At 39.0% G+C, this 27,952-nt stretch overlaps 1 protein-coding gene across 1 annotated transcript; it reads left to right on the forward strand.

Moving 5' to 3' along the window:
• LOC310698960 (single-minded homolog 2-like) lies at positions 1-27,604 on the forward strand (the record flags this gene model as incomplete). Its single annotated transcript, XM_083520525.1, has 9 exons — positions 1-90; positions 3,649-3,757; positions 10,578-10,663; positions 13,447-13,646; positions 18,829-18,935; positions 20,792-20,939; positions 22,519-22,687; positions 24,069-24,480; positions 25,513-27,604. Coding segments are annotated over 9 exons (2,052 nt in total), but the record flags the coding sequence as incomplete, so codon positions are not given.
• Positions 27,605-27,952: the final 348 nt, after the last annotated feature.

A 27,952-nucleotide genomic window follows, 5' to 3' on the forward strand; every position in this document is an offset into this window, starting at 1 on the left:
ACTCTGGATGGGTTTGTTTTTGTGGTAGCATCTGATGGCAAAATAATGTATATCTCAGAAACTGCTTCTGTTCATCTAGGCTTATCACAGGTAGGAGCAAGTTCTGTCCCCCTATTGAATGATGATGTTCTTCCTTTGAATTGATTTTAGTTTTTTTTTTTAAGTTAAATAATTCACACAGCTTATCACTGTAAAGGAAAAACTTTGCATTTTGCTTGTTACTTATATGCATTTTGAAACTAAGAATGCAGTCCACAAAAGTGCTTTGCTAACTCTACTCTCCCTTGTGCTACTAAAGCCCCCTGGAAGCTGGATACAGCATAGTCCACTTATCATACAATTATAGCAAGTGCTGCCTATTCCTAGCTGGGTGTTGTTGCAAATGGCCATTGGCCAGAGCAGTGGTATAGATCTCTGGGGAGAAAGTGGAAATTTCCAGTCTGTGTTTTGAATTGTATGCAGTAAGAATATAAGAACTGCTGGATCTGACCAAAGGCCCATCCATCTCACAGTGGCCAACCAGATGCCTATAGGAAGTCCACAAGCAGGAACTGAGTGCAACAGCAGCCTCTCCACTTGCAGTGTTAGCTGCTGTGAAAACAGAGGAAACCTGAGTTTTATAGTAAATGTGCTTTAGGAAAAAATAAAAAGGGAGCAGATTTATGAGTGTTCACATGGAATTCAGGCAATTTTTCTTGAGTTTTGCCAGCCTTGTGGCCTTTTCAGTAAAGCGTTTTATATGTTTATGGTAGAACTCATAAAACCAGGTTTACTACTGTTCTGCTCAAACGTTAGTGTTTGGGGTTTTAGGGCACTGTTACATTTGTTCATTTTAAAGGTAACTAACAATTTCTTAAATGTATGTTCAACTGAAAACAATGGGATTTACTTTCAAGTACATGTGTTTAGAATAAAGGAATTCTATTTCTGTTAGCAAGCTGAATTGGGATGTGATACAGCATTTTGAAATATTTGTGCCCAAAACTTGTAATTAGCCCATGTTTAATGGTTTGAAAAGTTATTATTTAGCAACCTTAGGTTGCAATCATATACCACTTAAACTCAGTGCGATTTCCTTCTGATGTAGAGGATTGTGCCATTTATCAACACTGGATGTTCCCACTATCATGGAAATGTTTTCCCCCCCTGAAACCTGTGTGAAGTACTGCTGATTCAGTAAACAGTAAAGAGGGTGTTTATTTTCATGTGTGGAGTGGCTCTTACAGAATGCTCCCATGTGGGCCTTAAAGTGCATGGTGGGTCAGTATTCGCTTGCCAGCTTCATTTTGTAGGCTTCTCCTTGTAGCCTTGAGCGAAGATCCACATATTTGCTTGGACTTTTATTAATTAGAGACAGATTGTTATTTATCTTAAAAAAGATTTAAGAATGGTATGTAACTATTTATGAACTCACTGATAGGGCAAGGGACCTGAGGTAGAGTCTGGAATCGTATTGCCTAGGCACCACTAAGAGGGGAAGGGCAAGGCAGCAGAAGCAACCTGCTTGCCGTTTCCTCAGAGGCAATTAACAATTGGGCACTAAGGTTTTTTGCAGGACCATTTTTGTCATTGTTGGACCTTTTGAAATAATTTTCTTTTCTGTGATTAGAAAAGACCTCTTACTAGACTTGTCCCTGATATGACACCTTATTCTCGAGTTGCCTACACAGTAAAAACCAATTTTCTAGCTATTTTTAAAAGTAACTTCTCATTTCTTTTCAAAAGTGCTCTGCTTTGGTGACATCTGCTTTTCTCTGAGACTCTCAGATGAAAGCAGACACCACTAGAATGAGGGAGTTCTTTGGTGGAAAAAATAGAGTAAAAGAAAGCAACTAGTTGTGTTAGTAGTAGCAGATCCCTAAATGCAGGCATGGCAAGGAGGTATGTGAGGTATAGGAGCACTCTTTAAAAACTTTTGACTGTTTTGGTATTCTGGGGAGAGGATTCCCCTCACTTTTTCTGTGCGCCAATACTGTATAGGTAAAGAGGTAATTCTATACATGCGATGCCTTGTTAAGAGACTAAGGTATGACTATGTCTGTTCTACCCTTCCCCAAGTTCTTTCTGTCTCTAATTTCTACTATAGCTGCCTATTCTGCCTTTTCAAACCACCTTTTCCCCTTTCCAGTTTCTATCCTTCACTCCCTAAAAATGTTCATTGTGCAAACTGTGTTGCCTCCTTCACTCTCCTGTCTGCAATACTCTACCTTCTTTCTTTACCCCCTTTTCCTTTTGAGAACAATAAGTAGGAAAATATATTTTGGAAGAATGGCTTTGGGTAAAACACTGCCTCTTTGCCTTTACAGCCTCTCTCCCAACAAAGCTAGAAACAGAGAGCTGTGTTATGTTAGGTCTGATTCAGGATAATTCTTCCTTCTTGGAAAGGACACAGAGATACAAACTGATACTACTACTTGTTTCCATGTGGGTGGATCTGCCCCTGCTTATATACCACTTGTTTCCTCAAAACTGGAATGAAGGCCCACAGGACAAGATTGAATTTTTCACATAGCTATTGTGTATACATTTGGTAAACATTAATAAGCATTCACATAGCTGTTAGCCAGATGAAAGACTGCATTCTCTGGCTTATAAAATGTACTGAGGGACAGCTTTTAAAACTTTAAATTGGTTGAGATTCCAATCTCTAAATGAATCTATGCCTTAATTCAGTAAAGCAAGGCACATGCTTGTAGAAAACACATGAGTTCAACCACATATTTAAATTTAGACCTGTTGTTAACTAGTTAACTACTGAGAACTGTGAAGTCTAATTCACAAACTTGTTAAAGCTGCTTTTCATTCCAACCCTAAATGTCCTAATTCTGGTTGGAACTCAATCAGAATTATAGTCTCATGGAGTTTACTAATTGGTGGAAGAGGAGAGCAGGAAGAAACGGTTGAACCTGTGACTCTTAATAGCTTATCCAGACCATGATAAAAAGGACTGTTTTGCAGTTTTAACCTACTAAATGCTAACTGAAATGGTAAAATTTGCATAAGGTGTGAATTCACCTTTATAGAAAAGCTAGCTATGTCAATTGTTTGAGGAATCAGGAGTGCAAATGGATGATGTATACACTGTTCCCAAGCTCAATGTAACAGCCACACTGCCAGGGCTGTGTGAGCATAGTCCTTTAGGAAAAGACCAAACTCTGATTAGCCTTTGAGAAATGAGTGGGGCTATTCATTTCTCCCCTACCACCCTCCAGCCAAGCTTTGATCACACATTTTTTAAAAGGGGGTTATGCCACTTAGAGGTTTTTTTCATTGTGAAAAATCACGGGAACTAAACATTCTATTTCATTGTTATCTCCTCCAGCAACAACTGTTTGAATCTAGAGCTCAAAGTAGGGTCATACTGAATACTTTTTTGGTGTAATTAGTATTTACATAGATCACAGTCTTCAAGTCATGTATGTATGCTGCAATTGAACCTTTTTTGCTCATGATAAGACAAAACAACTTGTAGATCATGGCTATTGGTTGATAGCTGCTTTTGGTCCAGGAAGACGATAGGAGTGTTAGAAATGCAGTGGGGTATTTGTAAATCATATGTATATTACATACAAGAGACCTCTGAAAAATAATACTAAATGGAAAAAAAATCTGCTATAGTTCTGAATGTTTTCAATATATTCTTGACAGGTGGAACTCACCGGTAATAGCATTTATGAGTATATACATCCATCAGACCATGATGAAATGACAGCGGTTCTAACAGCTCACCAGCCTCTTCATCCTCATCTCTTACAAGGTACTTCCATATGATATGACCATATACAAGTAAAAAGGATGATGAGGTGTAGTGCTGATCTTAACATGCTAACACTTAATCCACTGAAATTTACAAATGTAAAAAGGGTTCCTGGCCAAGTGTTGTATCTAGCTATATTGATGTAGCATCTTTCATCTCATTCCAAATTGTGAAAATAATATTAAAACTTCATTCTTCAGCATATCTAGTTGCAATATTAGGTTTGTTCACAGTGATGAAACTTTAAGTTGTAGACTACAGTTATGAAATAATAAATTACTTTGCTCTGTGAACAAGGGCGTCTTGGAAGAGCCAACCCAAAGACCTGGAGGTGCTGGGGGGGCACAGGTGGGGGAGGGGGCACCTCTTAGGGGTGGGGTGGGGTATAGGTATAGAGTTGTGAAAAATGCTTTGTGGCCATTTGGGCAACAAACAAAACATTCTGAAGTTTTATGTGATCCTTCTTCAAAACACATAGAAATGGGAGAGAGCAAGTAAGATTGATTTCATTCCATCACCTCAGGGATGATTCAGGGTTGCATGAAAGCTAAATATAATTTCACAGAAGGGGCTAAAGTATCTTGTTAAATAGTCATGTGCAATCTGAATGTACAAGCACAAATTCATTACATAAAATAGCCACTGCCTCCTTTTTTAATACCATGACGTATAGCAGAGCAAACCATTTAAATGTCCATAGGACATATTTGTAAATCTTTTTTGAAGTTGGACATGTTGTCTTTGAATTTCCAGGAAAATGGGATAATTTAAGATACATACTTGATTAAAACAAGAACAATTCACTTATTTGAAATTCCATTGACGAGATCAAATGAGTATTTTATCTTTAATGTGTATTTGATAATTGGCATCTCAGTTCAAACTGAATGTAAATAAATATGTGGCTTTAGGTGAGTCTGTTTTATGTTCTCTCTTAATATCTGGATTGTCTGATCTTCAAAGTATCAGCAATCTATTTGATGTATGGGTAAGACAAAGGTATACAAATGACGTGGGGCATGATTTCTTTTGTCACATGTGGAGAGTTTCTTATAAGGCCTGGTAAATGTCTCTTCTTTCCTTCCTCCTCTTTGTCATATATGCACCAGCCATTACATTGGAATAGTGCAGAAGGTCTGGATACACTAGAACCATGCTGGCCTTTTGCTCTGAGTAATGGCCAGTACATGGTCTCCAAGAGGGAAAGGAGGAACACATCATTCGTCGCCTCTCTGATGGTGGCTACACATGAAGATGAATTATCCCTTTGGTTTTAATTCATTAAGTATCACACATTGTCCAGTAGCAGGCCATGTATCTGGAAAATACTGGCTAGAGTTTTATTTGCAAATTTTCTTTTAAAAGTGCTTAATACAGTGGTACCTCTAGTTGTGGACTTAATCCATTTTGGGGTGCCGTTTGCATCCCGAAAAGTCTGCAACTAGAGCGCCTCTTCTGCGCATGTGCACGGTGCGATCGAGCATTTCTGCGCATGCTTGAAGCACGCAGTTCGCTTCTGCACATGTGCAGGCGGAGAACCCGGAAGCAAACACTTCCAGGTTTGTTGTGTTCGTAAGCTGAAAGTCCATAACAAGAGTGGAACGCAACACGAGGTATGACTGTAATTCAAACAGAACAGATGTTTTTCCAGCCACCAATAATTAAGCTTTTGTGGCTAGAAATGGTTTGAGTAGTAGCAGCCTAGAGGATCAAATACTATTATTATCTGCAAGCCACTCCCAGGATGGCTCAATTTGCACTGGGGGGAATTAAAAAAAACCATAGGTGTTGAGGTAGGGAGTAGTAAACTGACCATTTAAGTTAGCTGTAATATTTGTTTAGCAAACTTTGAGATGTTTGGAATGTGGCTCTCCTTCTTGGAGTGGGATCTCCTAAGGAAGACCTAAACCCCAGGCGGCAAAGGGGAATGTTGCTTGAAATTCTGGACTGGGTTTCTTGTTTTGCTTTCTGGTTGAATTTGCAAAGCTACTAATCTGAGCGCCTGGTAGGTGTATGTGTGTGTGTGTCGTTGCACATGAACTTACTGGTTTAGTTATAAAGCAGGCAGGGAGGTTTTCCATGACAAGGAGCATGCAGGGTGTGGAGGAAAACCTCCCTTCCTCATCCTTATCTCTCTGCGTTCCTTTAAGAGGTTTTCTCTGTGCTGTACTTCTAGTATTGGAGCTATTCAAGGAAAAGGATGGGTTTCCTTCCCATACATACTCCTTTTGTCATAACTCCCACTACCCCTCACTTGTCCTTTAGGGACGTGGATAGTGCTGTGGTCTAAACCACTGAGCCTCTTGGGCTTGCTGATCGGAAGGTCAGTAGTTCGAATCCATGTGAGCTCTGGCACTCTCCATGGTGTCCCGTTGCGCCACAAGTGGTTTAGTCATGCTGGCAACATGACCCAGAAGGCTGTCTGCTGGCTCCCTTGGCCTGAAAAGCGAGATGAGCGCCACAACCCATAGTCACCTTTGACTGGACTTAACCGTCCAGGGGTCCATTACCTTTTACCTTACTTGTCCTTTAACTTGAAGCAGCAGGTATATGTTCTTAGAAGACTCAGTGAGTTGACAGTTCTTCAACGGAAATTTAGTTATTTGACAATGATTATTTAAGGGCCAGCAGTAGCAGCTGGGTGAGAATACAGTGCAAAAAACAAAACAAAACAAAAACAGTGGCAGGATCATTCAAGTGGATTTATTGCTAAACAATTGACAAAGATGCTGAGATCCTGATCCTGCAGAGGTTTAAAAGTCTCAAGGTTTCAACTGTGGCCATGTTTCCTAAGTGTGTTTTAGATTGGCTGCTCTTTCTCAGAATGTAGGCTATAGCATCAAGGGTCTCTATCTACCAGTTAGATTGCTGCAGCTGCTGACTCGGAAAAAAATGTAGCAGACTATGAGACACCTTGCAGAAAAAGATTTTCTAGTTTGTTATTCTAAGGTCATCTTTTACTTAATGTGTTGAAGTAAAGGTATGGCTTACATATTCATGTTTTGTATGTTAAGTCAGCTAGTTAGATAGATCTTCAGGATTTTATAGGTGTTAGGCCAATAGATTTGTGTGTTTTTTTAGTTTATGAACCTAGCTCTTGGGTGGCTCAGGAGTTACATAGCTTCATAGGTTTGGGAAACTTCTTGCTATCTATAGATTAGGGATGGATCAACACGTTTCTGGTTTGTGTTGGTTCACATATGATCATAAATCTGTTTCTGCAACTATCTGCAATTTTTTAAAAGCAAAAATAATCACATTAATGTATTATTATTTTTATAAAAGACACATTTTGAACGCATTTTATCCTAAAATACACATTTTTGTGTGCATTTTGGTACATTTTTTGAGCTGATACCTGTATTGCAAAATGGGAGAAGTATGAAAACAGAAGGATAACTGCGTTCTGATCCACGTATTAGTCTGGTAAGTGCAAATCTAGTCAGTTTGCTTAAAAATGAAGACCAAACAAAATCCTCAAGCAATTCAAGGATAGGTGGGTAGGTCATTTGTCTCTCTCGTAGTTTGTCTGCAGGGGATATCAACCTGCTAGCTGTATGGAGCTGCATTATCTCTACAATTCTATGATCTCTCACCAGGCAGCTTATTGCAATTGTCTAGCTAGCAAGGATGTGCTCTGTGTGGCACAGGTCCTTGAGGAAAGAAAAAATGAATGCAGTCAGCAGGAGGTAGCAGGTTGTGCGTAGATGTAGGGTGCTCAAATATTTGCGCAAGGGCTAAGTATCCATGTGCCTCCAACATGTCCAGAAAAGAATATGGAAGGTGAGAATTAGTATCTTGCTCTAATTTCTAGCAGAACCAGTAAGGATATGGTTGGATCCTAGTACAGATGTCATAAAGTCAATTTTTAGTGAGTTTACATGTGTATTGTTCATATTTGTAAGCTGTTTGTTGTGAAGAACTATTGTTTTCCATGTAGGAATGTTACATGGAAGAAAGTGAAAGCATGTAAATGCCTTAATTTGGTGGAAGCAGCCCAAAAATGTCGAATTCTTAATCCATAGGAAATAAATTTAGGCTGTCATTGTATACTTACCTGGGAGCAAGTTCTACTGAACTTGGTGAAGTTACTTCTGAGTCGACATGCACAGGATCACACTGTTTCTCACTTTGTTGGAATGTGGAAGTCCTCATCAAGGGGGTTTGGGAAGTTACTAAGGGAAGTATAATTCTGCATTTAAATAAAGCATCTTAATTGCAAATAAAATTATATTATTAAAATCATTTTTTAACAATGGAATATACTTTGGAGCCCTGTGCTCCAATGTGACATTCTGACCATAAGTTTCAAACACCTAAATATTCAGAAATAATCCAAAGATAATGAAATGAACATCTCTTTGTGAGATAGTTGTCTTTGCTACATTAAATAAGGCAGTTTTCTGTCAACATCAAAAAATCTATGCTGGACCCAGACAATTGTGCCAGCTTCCTGCCAATTACCAATGTACCTTTTGGGGACAAGGTGTTCACGCAACTCCAGACACCCTTGAATGACACTGATTATCTAAATCCATTTTTGGTTAGGGTTTGCACAGAAACTTTGATCACCGTGGTGCCTCCTTTGTCAGGAGAGAGTAAGAAATTGCAATCCTATTGATTTTCCTGTACCTCTCAGAGGTGTCCAGTACCATCCACTATGATATCTTGATGAACTGGTTGGCTGGTGGAAATTGGTGTATAATGTTGTGGGCTCCTGCTCCCTTGATGATCAACTATAAGGCTGCTTATTGGGAGTTATGCTATGGTGTTCTTCAGGTTTTATTCCACATGTTGAACAGCATCTATATAAATCTACTGACTGGGGTGTTCTCAATATTTTGATAGCATAAAGCTCAATTTCTCTTGTTCGTTATAGTTAGGTGAAGCGGTAGAAGTTCTGTTTGTTGTCAGGTGATAGTGTACTCCACCTGAAAAATCAGGTTCCCAATATGGAGGTGTTAGCCTCAGAGACCCAAGTGACCTCTGTGGCATGAAGCACCTTTCATTTGCTAACGGTTGCACACCAACTGCTATCTTTCTCAACAACGAAGATAGCCTGACCACAGTTCTCCATGTATGCATTTAGAGTATTGCAACGTCCTGCATCATGTGGGACACCTTTTGAGGACTGTTCAGAAACTATGGTTACTGCATAATGTAACAGTGGGGCTGGTCACATTGGAGTTTTAAAATGGCTACACTACCTTCCAGTTAATTTAAACGTGCTGATTTTGACCTATTCTATTCTAATAGTGGGACACGGGTGGCGTTTTGGGTTAAACCACAGAGCCTAGGACTTGCCGATCAGAAGGTCGGCGGTTCAAATCCCCGCGACGGGGTGAGCTCCCGTTGCTCGGTCCCTGCTCCTGCCAACCTAGCAGTTTGAAAGCACATCAAAGTGCAAGTAGATAAATAGGTACCGCTCCGGCGGAAAGGTAAACGCCGTTTCCATGCGCTGCTCTGGTTTGCCAGAAGCCACTTAGTAATGCTGGCCACATGACCCGGCAGCTGTACGCTGGCTCTCTCGGCCAATAAAGCGAGATGAGCGCCGCAACCCCAGAGTCGGCCACGACTGGACCTAATGGTCAGGGGTCCCTTTACCTTTATTCTAATAGTGAACTCATTCTCAAAGTGTGGATACTTTTGGACCAAAGCTCACAATTTGAAAGAGAATTGTTACAAAATAAGGATAAACCTTTGTACACAATATATAACTTTTTAATAGACTGGGAAATGAATGATGAACTAGTTAAAGCTTCAATGACACACTGGGCAATAGATAAAGGACACAATATAGATTTAAACCTCTGGGAGAAACTTTGGAAAAATAATCTGAAATTTCATGCATGTTATTCATTCAAAGAGAACTATTTGAAAATGATCCATAGATGGTCTTTAACTCCAAATGGGTTGGCTAAGATGTATAAAGTAGACTCAGATATGTGTTGGAAATGTAAGGAAACGGAAAGACTTTTTTCATGTGTGGTGGACATGTAAAAAAGTAAATTAGTACTGGGAAATGATTTATAATGAGTTGAAAAAAAATGTTTAAAATAACCTTCCCGAAAAGACTGGAGTCCTTCTTATTGGGAATAATTCATACAGAAATTCCCAGATGTCAGAAAAGTTTTTTTATGCATGCAACAACAGCGGCTCGAGTATTGTGAGCATCAAAATGGAAAGTGAGTGAGGTCCCAGGTAAAGAGGATTGGCTACGTAAGATGCTAGTATATGCAGAACTTCAGGCTTAACACATAGAATAAGAGAACAAGAAGAACACATATTTAAAGAAGAGTGGAAAATATTTATTGAATATATGGAAAATAATTGCACGCAGCTGAAAACACTGGCAGCATTAAGATAAATTCATCAGTGTGATTAATGTTTGAACAATGTAAAAATAGAGAACAGATTTAATTGGGTATAGTAAAATATGCAGGAATGGAAGATAAGTAAAATGAACCATGGAAGGAGAAGAAAGGAAGTCATTGGATATTTAAAAGTATGTAAAATGTTTATTCTGAAATGTAAAAATTGATACTTCTGAGAGAATGATGGCATTTCAGAGAACATGGTACAGAAACTGGCCTAAAAATGTTTAAAATAAATAAATTCATGGTTTTGAGGGATGCTTAAAATCATGAGGCCTGTGACAAATAATGGCTTAGCAAGCATTCTAATTATCACTTTCATATTCATGCTTCATGTTTGTAAGCATAACTAAAAAAATGCACTACAGGTTTAATATTAAAAACTATGTTAAAATGGCAAAAGGAATATTGTAAAGAGTCTTGAAACATTTGTATTTTGTTTTCAGAGTATGAAATAGAGAGATCTTTTTTTCTGCGAATGAAGTGTGTTTTGGCCAAACGGAATGCAGGACTAACATGTAGTGGTTACAAGGTAAAGTGCTTAGATTTTTGCCATCTTTGCAGGGCAACAGGTTTTAATTATAGAAGCTTGCCTTAAAGCAAACACATATTTTACAGTAATATACAGTAATATCTGTGACACTGATGCTAGGGCTGAGCCAAAATGGAAGGGAGTCAGTAATAATCCCCCCCCCCCATCATGAAACTTGCCTTCACTCTTTTTTGGTGGTATGTGTGGATTTGTGAAACATGGCAAAAATGTTTGACTATTCAAAATGCAGTCAGGAAGACATCATTCTGATATAGCTTCATGACCATGAAGCCAAAGTTGACTGTCTCTCTGACATCCTCATGCTGTATGTGTCTGGGATTCCATTTTTAAAAAAGGCACTAAAGTGGCAGATCGGGAAAAGAGGCACCTAAGAACAGTATGCAAAAAAGATAAGCAATGAGTGCATGTGCAACACTCCACTCTTTTTTAAAACTTCACAGGTGAAGATTCAGTACAGCTCTGATTAATAGCATTTATTGCCATAGGCTCCCCAGTGATTGAACTTTGCTTCCAAGGAGGCTTGTATTGTACTATTCTTACTACCTTTGAGGGGGCCAGGGAAAACCTTCCTTTATTGCAAAGGGCCTATTAGCTGAGTTAGATCTAAAACTGGATATTTTGTCTTGCTTTGGGGGAGGGATCATAGCTCAGTGCTTTGTGTACAGAAGGTCACAGGTTCTCTCAATAGCATTTCCAGTTAAAAGATTAGGTAGCAAGTGATGGGGAAGACCTCTGCCAGAGACCCATGGTAACTTCTGTCTGTCATGGTAGACGTTACTGGGCAAGATAGGCAAATGGTCTGGCCTGGTATCATACAGCTTGCTACGGTGTTTTGCTCTGTAAAGCTCTTTCTTATTGTGAACCACCCACAATGCTTCTCTATGGGGCAATATGGAAATTAAACAAAGAACTTATTTAGGCAGGTAAACTCCAGTGTATTTTGTACCTTCTCCTTTGACTAATTGGACTGTTGGGCAATCTCCGTTTCCCCCGCACATCCACCATGCACGTTTCTCTCTCTCTCTCTCTCCCTCCCTCTCCCCTCTCCATTCCCTTCTTCCAGATCCACAGCCTCTTGTGCAGACATGCAAATGCTTTGCAGTAAAGCTTATAGCCTAATACTGTGCATGTTTACTCAAAAGGAAGGCTTTGCTGAATTCATTGGGGCTTATTCCCAAGTAAACAATCATAGTGTTGCGTGTTTTCCTTTGCTACCTCATGCTATGTCCCGGGAGAAGCCAACCCCAAATCCAGTCTGCAACGGTTTTGGCTGTCATTTGTTTGCTGCATCAGCAGCCTCTATGAAAGCAGCTTCTGCCACAGCAAATAGCAAATGGCTTGTTTGCAAGGATAACTGAAAACTCTGAGGATCAGATGGATTGAAGGTGGAAATTGCACAGCAGTTCTTCCTCCTCTTCTCTCCTTGAGTGAATGTGAGGAGGTGAAGGTGGGAAGCCTCTGCATGTGCATGTTATTGAGACCACTAAACTCACTGAATGTACTTTTGAGTAAATATGCATAGGCTACACATTATAATGAATCATGAATGCATGTGGAGAAGTGAATGGAATTGCTTCTACTCCTATGAAGGTTCAGCATGCCATGTGAACGAGCCTATTCATATACTGATGGTATGGCTATAGGCTCTGTCTGCACAATCACAAACTCTGAAAAAGGCATGTCTCCAGTTGCATGTGCAGTGCTTCCACACTCACATCTTTTTGTGCTGAATTATGCCATGAGAGCCAACCACAAAATGACTAACATGGTGTGGGTGGCATAAAATGGCTGCTCTAGGGTGTGTGGCATAACTCGCCCACATTTAAAAGAGCAGAAAAAGACTCAGGACTACCAAATGGTGTGTGCATGTCCCCTCTGTCACATCAGTGTGGAAAAAGGCATCTACCCCAGCAACTGCCGTACTGCTCATAGAAAGAAGTTCTTTGCACCTCTCTTTGTTCAGAATAGGTGTGTGTCCATTCAAGTGAAATGTGGGCATGTTTAATAGAGTGTGGTCAGTGTAGGAGAGGCCAAACCAGTGCAAACAGGAGCTGAGCTGAAAGAGCAAACAGACTCTCATGCGTTGCAGATTTTTGAGCAGATTATTTACTAGGACCTGTGGACTCCATGTTGGCAACCCCAGGGGATGGGACACAATCCTACTGTCTTTCAGTTTCTGTCAGTCTTTCTGTCACCACTCATCTCTGCCTCCCTCCTTCCAAGCCAATAACTGTTTATGGCAAGACTTCAGTACAAACACTAAACAGTGTTCTGTGTGTGCATTTCAACATAGGTTGATCAAATGTATAATTTAAATTTGTGTGTATGCATGTTTAATTAGGTTTATGCAAAGGAAATCAAATTTTATCTGGATATTTCACATTGACCATTATGTTATAATAAGATAATGTATAATAAATATTCAGAGGGCCACAAAAATAATTTGATACTCTGAATGCATCTAGAGAATGTTGAGTCAAGATATTTGCAATTTAAAGTCAGCTTAATTGTCATATAGTGTTGGCATGCAATACATGGTATATGTTGACTTCTGCTTTAAAATTATCAATTCACCTGTAAAAAGACTACTCAGGAAACACACACACACACACACACACACACAGAGAGAGAGAGAGAGAGAGAGAGAGAGAGAGAGAGAGAAAATATCCTGGAGATTTTAGGTGAACAGTATTGTCAAGAGGCCATCTTAGTCATTCGTTTCCCCTTCATAACTGTACCTTTTTTCTCCCATATTATACCAGGTGATCCACTGCAGTGGCTATTTGAAGATACGTCAGTACATGTTGGATATGTCTTTGTATGATACCTGTTACCAAATTGTGGGGCTGGTTGCTGTAGGTCAATCATTACCTCCGAGTGCAATCACTGAGATCAAACTCCATAGTAACATGTTTATGTTCAGAGCAAGCCTAGATCTAAAACTGATATTTCTAGATTCAAGGTAAGTAAAAATTTATTTTTAAAAAATGGCTGTTCCATTTTCCCATATGCTTGTGGCAACTTGCAAAAGATAGCTGAAAAATATAAAGCTGAAAAAACAGCAAGAGAACAATAGAATCCACACAAAACTGTAGCAACAATATTATCTTTGAATTGTTACAGCATTTGAAAATGAAGCTTTGTTGTATGTTATAGGTGTTACGCCTTTAACATGAACATAGGATAAAGTGACACTTTAAGGATCACTGTAGGACAAGCCACTGCTCATGGAGTAAATACTTTTATTTGGTAGCGTCTAGCGGTAATGGTTGAAATTGAGTTAACCAAAATTACTGGAAGACTGAGGTTGTCTTTTGAAGACTGGACATTCATTTAATTATGCAAAATGGAGAATAGAAGAAGTACTAAGTTGCTCCATGACAAAGTTGACAAATGAGGCACAGCTCAAATAGAAAGCCGTTGGCAAAACTTCATACCAGGACTCTGAAGTTCTTAGTTTGTACTTTTATCACAAAACTATATTTGCTCCATCTTTTCTTCCTAAGGTCACAGTTTGTATAGCTTGCATACCATAATATGGGAATGCTGGGGGTTGGACTAGATGATCCTCTGGGTACTTTCCAATTCTACAGTTCTATGATTCTATGAAAATAGCCATTTGTAAGATGTAATGTCAATATTGGCTTGAATCCTAACTAATACAAAATAGGCCTTTGCTGCTAAAATGCTGAATTTCCACAGAAATAAAAGAACAGGAGAGTCTTCTTTTGCTGTTCCTGCTGTGTACAACATACCTCACCCAGCCCTAAACCACTGCATGTTAAAAAGAAATAAAACTAATTCACACTAATGGTTTGTTTGTTTATGGACCATTTAATTATAAATATGGTCAAAGCAGTCTAAGCAGCAACTTACTATAAATTCACAATAATAACATTTGCTGTTTTGTCAGCAGCCATGTTGCTGTTTCTTGGTCATGTTTGTCTTTGTCTTTACTGAGATGTTTTGTTTTGTCTTGCTCCCAGTTTAGCAAAATTTAAAAATAATAGGGAAAGGGATATTGGACAGAAACAGTAGGTTGTGAAGTTGACTTTGTAAATATTTCTCGAACTGAAATATTGCTCATGACATCTGTTGATATTTGATATGGGTATATTTGAAAATATCTCATAGTTGCTACGCAATGGTGTTTCGTATTTGACAGCATTTTATATTACTAATATATAGTTAAACTCTTGTATCTAAAGTGAAGTGAAAAGGGAATACTAGTTGTTAACCCAGTAGTTTTTTGGTCGACTCATGTACTGGGGTAAGACACTGAATTATGTCTGTGCTATGTGAGCTACAGATAATCATAACTTGGAATGAAAGGATCTGTCATTTTTTATTCTTTAAGCTTCTCATTTTTTTCCAGTCTTCAGTTCTGCAGCAATTTGTGATTTATTTATTTTTAATCCTCATGAAAATTCTTTAGCATTTTAGTGCAAATTTAGTAGGCAAATTTATCCTCCTAAACATACAGTGGTGCCTCGCAAGACGAAAAGAATCTGTTCTGTGATTCTCTTCATCTAGCGGTTTTTTTGTCTTGCGAAGCAAGCCCATTGACGGATTAGCGGATTAGCGCTATTAGCGGCTTTTAGCGGCTTATCTGCTGATCGGATCAGCTGATAAGATGCTTAGCGGCTTAGAAAAGGGGGGGGGAGGAAAAAAAACCAGCAGAAACTCGCAAGACATTGTCATCTTGTGAAGCAAGCCCATAGGAAATTCGTTTTGCGAAGCACCTCCAAAACGGAAAACTCTTTCGTCTAGCGAGTTTTCCGTCTTGCGAGGCATTCGTCTTGCGGGGCACCACTGTATTTTTGTGTGCAGTTTTGACTAATGTACAGATTTTTAAAAGCAACTTTAACTAATATAATGTGTTTCTGTATGCTTTCACAGATAATTCATTCTTATACACATATCTTTCTAATATATGCATTTTTGTAAACTTTGGTTGGAGAACTGCACAGCAAAATTCAGATGAGTGTGAATTTGATTAATTTGGCTTTAAAAGCTAACTGAATTCAATTTCTCCTATTGTTATTTATAAGTGACCTTTCCTTTGGTGTTCAGCTAAGCAGTACATTTTGACACTTAGTGGAGAAATAATTTAAAATTATCTACAAGTGGAGCAGTGCTGGAGGTTACAATGTAGAGAAGAACTGAAAAGTTAATAGGGTAGGGGTGTGGACATATGAGTATTTGTTTCTCTCAGTTTTCAAAAGGAGGCTAAAAGCACGCTACTAAATTTCTATATCCTACTTTCAAAACTTTCCAGATATTGAACCTGAGAGATAAATGAAAAATCTGTTGACTTCAAGACAAAATAACAAACTCATGACCTTAGTGGTAGAAGAAAATGAATACTCTCAGCAGTGCTTGATTTCATTTGCTGTATTAACTCATTTCCTCTTCTGTGTTCATTACAAACAGGAAATTAGTTCTATATAATGCCTTTGTAAAGAGTTATATTTTAGGCTTTTGAGTAGAATACCCTATTGCTTTCCCCCCGCCAAGGAAAGGATAAAAATCAATGTCACAAAGTTTATTAGCATTTTCTTGCTGTTATCTGTAATCAGACAGCACAGCCATTGATGATGAAGTCCAAAACATCTGCAGGGCACCAGTTAGGGGGAAGCCTTGCCCTAACCCTTTACAGTGGTGCCCCGCAAGACGAATGCCTCGCAAGACGGAAAACCCATTAGACGAAATGGTTTTCCGTTTTTGAGCTGCTTTGCAAGACGATTTTCCCTATGGGCTTGCTTTGCAAGACGAAAACGTCTTGCAAGTGTTCCAATTTCCCCCCCGCTTCCCCCCCTTTTTCTAAGCCGCTAATAGCCTTTTAGCCGCTAATCCGCTAATCCTTTAATAGCCGCTAAGCCTTTAATAGCCGCTAAGCCTTTAATAGCCGCTAAACCGCTAATAGCGCTAATCCGCTAAGCCGCTAATAGGGTTGCTTCGCAAGACGAAAAAACCGCTAGACGAAGAGACTCACGGAACGGATTAATTTCGTCTTGCGAGGCACCACTGTAGTATCATTGTTCTAAGTAATAATAGCACCTTCTCTGATATCTATTGATAATCAAAGACTTGGGTGACAAACAAGATGGACAATGTGGATGGGTTTAGCATTCTGATGCCTAGATAAATCTGGATTACCGTACTTTTCTGTGTATAAGACTATGTATTTTTACTCAAAATTAGGGGTCGTTTTATACAAGGGTAGTGTGCATTGTGGGGATATCAGATTGGTTGCTGCTAGTTGGAGATTGTTATTGGTGGCTGCGGCAAGGGCTGGTGTTGATTGGCTGTCACTGTGGCAATTGGGCAGCCGATGTGCTGCTTTTTTCGGCATTGGGACAGAGGATTGGTTGATTTGGCGATGTGTGCGAGCGGCATTGTTGGTCTGGTGGGTGAGCGATTTTTTGGCATTTCCCCCCCCCCCCAAAATGCTCAACAACTCTGCCCCCCCTAAGCTCAACAATTCTGGGCAATCCTCCCCCCCAAATCGCCCCTTTTCTTAATTTTCAGCCCCCCATAATAGGGGGCGTGTTATACACGGAAAAGTACAGTATCTTTAAAGACCAGTTAAGACAAGATAGCTTTGCCCTATGGCTACATCATGAGATTCCTGCTGAGAGGACCTGTAGTAATAATAATAGCTTATCACATGAGTTATATTGCAGTGAAGGCTGTAACTGTGCAAATCTTGTGTCCAGACAGTGAAATGATCACACTTTCACATCGTACAGGTGCTGCAGAAGGCATATTTTATCCTTTTATCCTCAGTGGTAGGGCCTTAGTATTTTTTCTGTACCCAAGTTATTTGTGTTGCAGTATTCATTGTCCTGTTATTCTGTAATATCTAACTTAAATGTTCTTTTCGTCCCTCTTAAGGGACACTGCTATCTGTTATTCCTTCTCCTAAGACAAGTATCTAATTTCTTTTATGCTCTCTTATATTTATAAACTGATTACAGGCCCTACAGATTAATCACTCCTGTTATATTCATTAATCTTGGCAAAAGGTAAATGTCACTTGTGGGTTTGCCAGCAGTAAAGAAAATGATCTTTGCTTACTCTTTTCTTGAGTAGCTCTCTAAGCACAGAAGGAAGCTCACAAGACAGTAATAAATTTGTTTGAATAACCGACTACCACATTGTCAATACATACTATTGAGCACACTTAGAATGTATCCCCCGCCCTCCCTACTCAGGCAAACAGATAGCAATAAAGCATTTAGACCAGGCATGGCCAGACCACTGGTCCTGTTAGCTAGGGATGATGGGAGTTGTAGTCCCAAAACAGCTGGAGGGCCAAGTCATAAATTTAATGCATCCCAAAGAAATAACAACTGCCACATTTGGACCAGGAATGAGACTTAATAGTATCCAGCAGCTGCTCTAGTAGGAAGCTAGCACTTATGTACCCTTTTTGTCTGTAATATTGTCCCAGAGTCCCCGTAGGAGGCCCCACAATTCATTTCATCTGTGCGATATATCTTATCCTGCAGTACTGCTAGTTGTATCCTTTGGCAATTCTGAATGTGAGCAAATATTCATCCTCTGTCCCATTAACCAGTCAACACCATACCTACCCATTATCTTACAAAATGGAACAGCCACCTAAGATGTTTCTGCTTAAAAGTGAGAATTGTTATTATAGCATTCCCCTATAATAGATTGGTGCTATGTAATGCTTGATATATTTCAGCATAATCCTTTATACTGAAATGCATATAGGTATTTTAAATATATTGTTGAGATGTTGTACTCTATGAAGCTAATAACGTTAAAAACAAATGTATACTGTAAGCCTGCAACGTATGTGGGGGTTACATTCCAGGGATTGCTTCTTAAGCCAAAATTGTGTATAGTCAAAACACATTGGGTTCAATAGCAGCTGGGATTGCCAGAGTCTTTTTTCTCAGATGTCTACCCCCTTTCTGCCCCTTTTGATTTTTTAAAACTGCTTTTTGCCAAGCATGTAAAACTGAATGCGCACAACTTAAATGTGCATAAATTGTGGGCTTACTGTAATTCTGAAGGTTTCGGGAAACTTGATTTCTGGAAAAGGAGAGCAATTGTTTATTGCTGTAAAATATTTAAGGATGCTGCTTATTAGCTATATTTCTTTCTTTTAGAGTGACTGAATTAACTGGATATGAGCCACAGGACCTGATAGAGAAAACTCTCTACCACCATGTGCATGGATGTGATGTATTTCATTTACGATATGCTCACCATCTTTGTAAGTAATGGAAAACAAGTAAAATAATTTTGTAATGATGTTGATGTGAGTTATTCACAGTATAAGTGCTGGGAAACTATGACTAGGCACAGCTTTCCTAGTAAAAAACTCACATGTAAAATGGTAATGTATTGTCTACACCTGGGTTTCATATTAATTCATTGGCATAACTTTTTAATATGTGAAGCTGCTGGAAGAAATTTTGAAGGCAAAGTAAATTGATGAATCAGAGATAATTCATATCCATATTCTTCAAGTTAAGAAAATGTGAGCTAGTGCTGGAAGAAGATGAAGTGACTGACAGTTTGTTACAGCTGTTGCACCAATACTAGTAGATTTCCTAAAGAACTTCATTAGCAACATGCCAAGCTATCAGGATGACTAGGGTAGGAATTATATTTGTGCACAATTCTCTGGATTTCATGTGTATTACAGATTAGGCAACTCCTTTTTAATCATAATGAATTTCTTTGGTATTCTGACAGTGCAGTAGTGACAGAATTCACGTGTTCAAAGGCTGCCTGGATAAATTTAATAAATAGCAACAACAAATAATTCACACTTTTTAGACAAGCCTGAGAACTTTTATTTTGAAGTTAAAGCAGCGTTTTGGAGCTCTGCATTGATTTCCCACCAAATATTGTCCTCTCACAACTGTTTACAGCACCTTTGGGAGCAAATGGCTGCTGTGGAAGGAAGTAACATTTATAATGGAAATTGGGTATGTTGTTTGGCTTAGAGTAATAAATGTAAAGAACCTTCAGGCACCGGCTATCTTAGCTGAACTAATCTATAGTAAGAGAATCCAAATTCTCTTCAGGGCATGCATATCAACTTAATAGAGAAGTTTTAATTTTCTGAAAAAATACATGCATCAGGAAGCTTGGGAAGTGGTCTTTGAGGAAAGAACTCTAGGTTAAAGCTAGACAACTGTACAACTAGTTCCGTGTATTGAGCAGGACTTCTGCTTGTTCCCAAAACTGTGGCGCCCCGTTTCTCTGCTCATGGAAGTGGTTGCAGGATCGCGAGCAACCACTATTTTTCAATAAGCTGCTAAAATATAAAGTCATGCTTTAAAGTTAAATAGCCTGGCTTGTTTGGAAGCCATTAACCATAGTTTCCTGCTTCAGTTGTAACAGGAAGCTATAGTTAACTGCAAATTTCCTGTCTTGCACAAAGAGAGGAGCAGAGTAGCGACATACAGGTGTATGAGGCTCATTCATACCTCAGCTTATTAAGCCAAGATATGATTGTCAGAAAGCAGCCACTGAGAAAGTATAGTCCAAATTGTTCTTTCTCCATATCACTTCATTCTTAAATCTACAGTCAATATGGGATGTTAAGAAAAGGATATACAAGAAGGCAGAAGGCAGAACACGTTTTGGTTTGAGATTTTGTATTACAGCTATAAGAGAATCGGATAAACTTTTAATTAGGCAAGAGTCCAGGAGTACAAGAAAGCACAAACAAAGGCTCAAATGAGTTTTTAGCCTGCAATCCTATACACGTTTAGTGGGACTTCTGAGCAGACGTATCTAGGATTGTGTTTTATTTATTGGATTTTGTATTAGATAAGACCTGTATTAAGAGAGCATTCAGTCGCAATAACCGAAATATTGCCTTTGCTTGAAACTTCAATTATAAGGGTAAAATGCTCTTTTTAAAAAACAAATAAACCAAAGTAGAATGGTATGGCCTGAAAATCAATGATGTAACAAACTTTCTTAAGCCAAGCAGGTCTGGGTCAATGTCTGAATAGAAGGTCACCTGGGAGCCTTAAATATGCCACCTCAAGTTTCATGGAGGAAAGGCAGAGTATGAGTATAATTAAATTCCTTTCATGTTATGTTTTATAGTGTTGGTGAAAGGACAAGTCACAACCAAGTACTATCGGTTGCTGTCAAAGAACAGTGGCTGGGTTTGGGTCCAGAGCTATGCCACGATTGTACACAACAGCCGCTCATCACGACCTCACTGCATAGTGAGTGTTAATTATGTCCTAACGTAAGTCCATATTTCCTACCATTGTATACCACATTCATTTTATTCAGTGTCTCATGTTGATAACTTTATCTGATTCTTCCATCCTGATTTCCACTTTGTTACTTTAAAATGTTGATCACCGATATATATATATTTGTTGTGCTTTATAATACTCTATCAGGTTTTAGTAAGGTAGACATCATTTCCTGGGGGGGGGGGGAGTATTTTGGTATGGCCAACTCACTTCTGGGCTTCAATCTCACAGCTGAAGACTGTGTTCTAGACAACCAATCTAAAACTAAAAGAATGACTACATTTCAAATAACATAAAATGACATTATTGAAAACCTTTCTTGAAGTCTGTCTACCAGGGCCACGGATGTTTTGCTGCCTGACACAAGGTAGAAGAGGGCACATCCCTTTCCATGTACAGAGGTTGCCTGAACTAGAAGCTAAATCTTATTTCAACACTGGCAATTGTACAGCATCTTTCGCTGCACATCAAGGGAGTAGTCTACCTTAGGCTGCATTGCACACACATAATTCTATTCTGCATCAGAGAGGCACAGCTGGGGTAGGGATCAGGGGGCGATGCTGCTACTGCCCCCCTGCACTCCAGCATCTGCCACCTGAGATGTCCACCTTGCTCTGCCTAATGGTAGGGCTGGTCCTGCTCTAATCCTACACTGTGACATATTAATGAACTAAAATGGCATTGGGATAAATGCAGCTCTTTTAGAGAAAATGCAGGTGCAGATCAGCTGATGACAAAAAACAAACAAACTCCAGAAAATTAAACAAAAAACAACCTAAGGAGATAACCATTCTTATGACACGGAAGCAGACTATTACTTTAGGATGGAGAAGGGCAGCCATTTTTCAAATATATTATTAACTATTTATGGGTTCCAGCTGCACAACTATGAACAAATGACAGGTTGAGAGTGTATATCAAATAACTGCTTACATACACAGTATTATAGAGGCAGTTGAATGAAAGCTTTGAAAGTATGAGAGGTGGCCCAGTTACTCCTCTCTGGCAGTGTCTGGAGTTCAGGTGTCCTGAATTGAACTCCTAACCTAGCTTCACCGCTACCAACCCCTTCCTATCATTTCTTAGTGCATTAAAGATTCAGTTTTAATAGTCCAGTGACTGTGGCATGTCTGGTATTATTTTTTGAAGCTTTCTTTATGCCAGGGTTGGAGAACCTTTTTTCAGTGTGAGGGAAACATACAGGGGTTATGTGCCAGCAGGGGCAAGGCTGGAGGCAAAAGTAGATAGAGCAATGGGTGTGATTTTTACCTGGAATGCAGCCTGCTGTACACGTGTGTATACACGCACAGTCTCCGTCTAGGCATCTGAGAGATATTATCATAGTTTAAGGAAACAGTACAGCCAGGCAAGAGCACTCAAGGAGCGTTGGGTGATGCATGGCTTGCAGAGTCCCAAGGGCCAGCTAGAGAGGCCCAAAGGATCACATTGGCACCTTAGGCCTGAGGTTCTCCCCCCGCCCCAATTTAAATGCTTGGGGGCACCTAAGTGAGGAGAAAGATGCAAATGGACCATTCCTCTGTTGCAATGCTGTTGTTGTTTTTTCAGAGATATAGAATATAAGGAACTCCCATTATCATTGGACCAGGTCACCATTTCTAAATCACAGTTTCCATGCAGAAACTCAGCGTCTACCTCACAAGAAACAAGAAAAGCAACAAAACCTAGAAGTAATAAAATGAAGACAAAACTCAGAACAACGCCATATCCACAACAGGTAGTAGTTTTCCCCTCTATCAACATTTCATGCTAAAAGTGTGTGGCAACCTATCTGCAACAGTAGCTGTGAATAGTCACTGGAATTTCCTGCAATTCAAAATATCATAAATTCTGTTCCTTTTAATAGCCTGATCCTACAAATTGCTGCTTGGGGTACTGAGTACTGCAAGTTTAGAGGATCAAGAATATGAACTGTTGCAGCAATACAGCATCACTTGTGGTTGAATTATTTCAACCAATTCAGGGAACTACAGTGGTGCAACAGCTAGTTGTACAGCAGCATTCACCCTTTTGACAGATGCAACAGTTTGCTTGGAAAGCCACCAAGATCGTACAAAATGGCCAGAAAGGAGATAATACATGACCAGGTCCAGAAAGGTGCTCAGGGTGAGTGTTAACAATAGATACAAGAACAAGACTAAGGTAGAGTGCAGGGACAAAGAATAAAATAAGGTTGAACTGTCCATCCAAAGATCTGCCAGCTTCAGGACTGGTGTAGTTTCCTCCCTAGTTTGGGAGTATATAATTTGGATACTGCATTTCGGAGAGACTTGCAGTCTTCTTTTCCTGATTGGATTTGGAGCAGAAGCCATCTTTGCCTTGAGGACCACCATACCAGCAATGTGCAAAGTCTTGCTTTTAGGGAATGTTTAAAATGACTGACAGAAGAGCATTCCCAGCAGTGCTGTGCAAAGCCTTTGTGCCAGTCATTAGGAAACTTCCCTTGGAGCAAGGCTGCTCACATTGCTGGTTAGCTGACCCTCATGTCAAAGCTAGCTCTCACCTCTTTCTGAGCAATTTTCTAAGTGTAAGATGGAAAAAAGGGGCAGGCAAATGTTTGAGTGGATAAACTTGTAGGCACTTGGAAAAAAGCAAATAAGAAATTGGACAGCCTGATTTGAAATACGGAGGTAGGGGTGACCTTGAGCTTTCAATCCAAAGCAACATAAGTGTGTCAGATCAAGAACAAGCCAATGGGAAGCAGATGTTCCCACCTCAGTGCAGGGGGGTACGACATCAGGTCCCCCAGACCTCTTTGTGGCCCTCAGAAATCTTGCCAGCTAAACAGAATATGTGAAATCATTTTAAAGTGTTTCCAAACATGTGCAGAATGCCTCCCTCCCTCACCACTGAAGCTATAGCTTGTCCATCACACATAGGATTAAGGAGCAGAGCTTCCAGAAAAATGCCAGAAAGGCTTGCGCTCCAGTTCCTCTCTTTAGAAATTAAGTGCTGCCAACTTCTCTTAGTTTATATGAACTAGTGTGACTGCAGTTCAAGGTGGTACTTGGCTGCAGTGCACTCTGTTAGTCTGTTATACTGACAGATTTCAGAGTCAGCTATTAAACACTTTTCTTTCTTTTTATTTGCTTTTTCAGCAATACAGCTCCTTCCAGACAGACAAATTGGAATGTGGCCAGGTTGGAAGCTGGAGATCCAACTCCACAGCAAATTCTGCCACCATCCAAGAACAAGCCTTCCATTCAGAAAACAGCGAACTTTTATACACCCCATCGTACAGCTTACCTTTCTCTTACCATTATGGACACTTCCCTGTAGACCCTCATGTATTCAGTAGCAAAAAACAAATGCTGCCTTCTAAATTTGGGCAATCTCAAGGAACACCTTGCGAAGTAGCTCGATTTTTCTTAAGTACTTTGCAGACAAGTGGAGAGTGCCAGTGGCACTATGCCAATTCTCTTGTTCCAGGAGGCAGTCAGTCACCATCGAAAAGTCCTTCTGATCAGTCAGCAAGCAGTGTACGCCATAATCTCTTACAGAGTTATGAAGGTGTGTATTAAATGAACAAATCTGAAGCTCTATTATACCCAGGAAAAATTCATACATGTTAAATATTTTTCAAATATTAAACGTGTGTAGTGGGTAAAGCTATTTTAAACCCTTAACAAAAAGAGGCTGATGAGTTGTTAAGGAAAGGGCTGAAAATAGTTGCAACTTACATTTACACTTTAATTTTGCTCCTGAATCGTTCATATTTCTTTCTGAACATAATGCAATAATAATAGTTAAGATGCAAATCTGATTGATAACTAAAATTACCCCAATTCTGTTGCAAAGAATTTAACAAGAAGCCTAAATTCAGTTTTCTTAGGTCTCCTAGATTTTCTTAGGGTGTATTCATACAACACACTTTTGATTGTGTAGCCCTGCTACTACAAGCTTACTGACAATCCTATATATTGTAGACCTCACACTAGAGTTCATGGGGCTACATCAGGGCAGACAACTGGACCACATTGTCCTCACAATATTGTTGTTTTGTCAGATAATCAGATCTGAAAAGAAAGAGTTTTTGTGGGTACAATACTGATCACAATAGCAACTTTTCTTTAGGGAGCATATTTTGGAGTGTTCCACAAGTAGCACAAACAAGCCTAATAAATCAAATGGAAAGCATTTTCATGTATTACATCTGATTATGTTGCCCGTTTATGAAGGTATGTATCCAAAGTGAAAAAATAAAACTCAAAATTGTTTACAAAAATTACATTTTTAAATAGTTCCAATAATGCTCCAGTTGTCTCAGAAGGTAATTAGCTATAATTTAGAGTTTCTAAAAACCTGCTTTAACTCCCATCTTGCAATTTGGCATGGAGAAGGAATGGAGAAGTTATTCCTCCCTCCCTCCTGATTCTATTTGGAATGCAGCTACTTGCTAATTTGCACAAAGGCTTTAAAGCAAACTCAAAAACAGCATTAAACGAATGTCCCCAATCTAAATAGACTTTACTGTATGTTCAAACTACACTTTGTTGCTTGAACTGCTTTCATTAAATAACTTTATTTTTCTTTCTTTCAAAGTGCCACTACCAAACAGAAGATATAGCCAAGACAGTACATCTGACAGCTTTGCAAGCTGTGCCACCCTAGCAGCAAATAGCAGATATAAAGAAGAGAGCTATGATTCCACCATTATAAAGCACAGTAACAAAATGGAAAGCCGAATATATCCAGCACATCATCATCTTATTAAAGAAGAAAATAAGCTAGTTTTCAATAGAGGTGTACAAGAAAAAAACAACTTAAGTGAAAAGCCCTTTTCGAACTCCTTAGCCAACTCTTTTTTGTCAAAATCTGAATGTTTCCAAACTAAATCTATTGGACAATTAAATCACCTTCTCCCAGTTCCGACAGTATATGAACAAACAAGAAGAATTTGTATGAAAGAACCAAAATTTGAGCACATTGCCCATCATGCTGCAAATCTAGGTGAGCTGGAACCTGATGACAGAATGACCGGAAAGTTTGATCATGACTCTGAAAACGATCACACTGTGGATGTTAGGCATGCAGGGCAAGTTCCATTTGTACTTCTCAACTACCACCGGGTTTTAGCCAAACATGGTACATTTCAAACTTCTTCGTGTACTGCCACAGGACATGTAGCAGAGAATTATGGACACAGTTCTGAGGAAGTAAATATGTTTTACAAAAACCAAAGTCCTTCATCAGCCTCTTCCCCTGAGGCTCACAAGGAGCCTGCACTTCCCCATTATATTGGAACATCTGTAATAATAGCCAATGGAAGGTGACAGTAATAGAAAGCTGTGGTTTATAAAATAAATAAATAAACTGGAATAGTTCCCCTAAAGCATGAGGATACATGGTTGCACTTAGTGAGCATGGTTTAAAATCAGTGGGACAAACTTGCATGCATTCTTGGCAAGCCATGTGTAACAGTACCTTTAAGGTCAAGGGGGGAAAATTACCGGTAGCTTCAGTGCTTTGTTGTTCCAGATTAATCTCTGCAGTTGACTCTGCTAGTAAGAAGCCATGTAACAGATCATATTTTTGTTATTTTTACAGTATATAAGTTAAATTATAAGAGTTTATGTGCTGATACATAGAGTGACTTTGTTTTCTTAAAAAATACAATCCCTCAATTATTTGAAAGTTATAGATCACTTAACAAACAGACAGTCTGGTATGAGACAGTAATTACCAGTTATTTGTGATAGTCTATGTTTAACTGCCGTCCAATGCATTACCTTGGGGACATGCATTTAGGATTTCAATCCCTGAAATTAAACCATTTTTTTAAAAATTCATGTGGCTTGGATATATATTACTCAAGGCAGTATAGAATTGCCAGGCTGCATGGCTACTATGCATCTTTAGAAAATGAAAATCTACTTGCCCAATAAGCTTGGAGATTACTACCAAAGAGCTGGTGATTGTTACATTGTAGAGGGGGGAAAATCAAATCGTCTATTTGAAAACGAAAAACAAAGGTTTTCACTGTTTCAAATACACTTTCCATTTAGAATATATCCAAAACTGTATTTGTTGCCAGCCAAAGAGGAGTGAAGTTGCATTCTCTTCATTTTGCTCTGTCAACGAGACTTCAAATCTTTTCTGTTTGGTGGGCTTACGTTTTTAGCCCAGCCAGTTTTAGCAACTTTTATGGTTAAGATATGATAAAATACATTCACCAACTGCACTAATGATTAGATGAGAATTCTCAGGCACTTACATTTTATTTTGCATTTTTCGTAGAGCACGTAGTATATTCATCTTTGGCTTTGTAATGTTTAATCTGGAAGGTGAGGCAACCCAAGTACCTGCAAAGATTTAATACGATAAATATATAGCTCTCCTGTGTTCCAGTTTTCTGTGGGTGCTTTAATAAAATCATAAGCAATAGCACAAAAGGATACACATGCAAAGTTGTTCATGCTATCCAGTTAAATGGGGGAAGCTTTTGTGTACATGTGGTGGGTGTGTATACACGTGAAGGTTGTTTTGCACACTAGGAGTTACTAGAATGTGGTTGTCATTTCAACATAACTAATAAACCATTTATCATCTTACTCTATCACAGAACAGAAGGCACCCTAATATGTAAAAAGCTTATGTATAAAAATGGTTGGCATTAAAGAACATTAACACTGGAGTCAGATGTATATTTTAATTTGACTAGTTTTTCTTAGCTTTGCTGAACTCTGAGCTACATCAAAAACTTCTAAAATGTCCTTCAGACAAGTGAAGTTTTCATTAGAAGCATGGAAGAACAACTGTGCCCCCAGGAATCAAATTAATTTTTTTCCGTTGTTTTGAGTATAGACAGAACCAATTTAAGAATATTTCTCCAAGAAATAATATATAATTTAACTTGTGCAATATGGAAACAGCTTTGATTGCACCTTTTCAAATCTCAACTAAGTTGAAAGGTAATGACATTTTCTTAAACTATTTTTCTGCATTTAGACGCAGCAATACAATCCATTTCCTTGTCTAATTT

Source organism: Podarcis liolepis (genome assembly GCF_965112155.1).
Source record: "Podarcis liolepis genome assembly, contig: HAP1_SCAFFOLD_220, whole genome shotgun sequence".
In the NCBI taxonomy this organism is placed as follows: domain Eukaryota; kingdom Metazoa; phylum Chordata; class Lepidosauria; order Squamata; family Lacertidae; genus Podarcis; species Podarcis liolepis.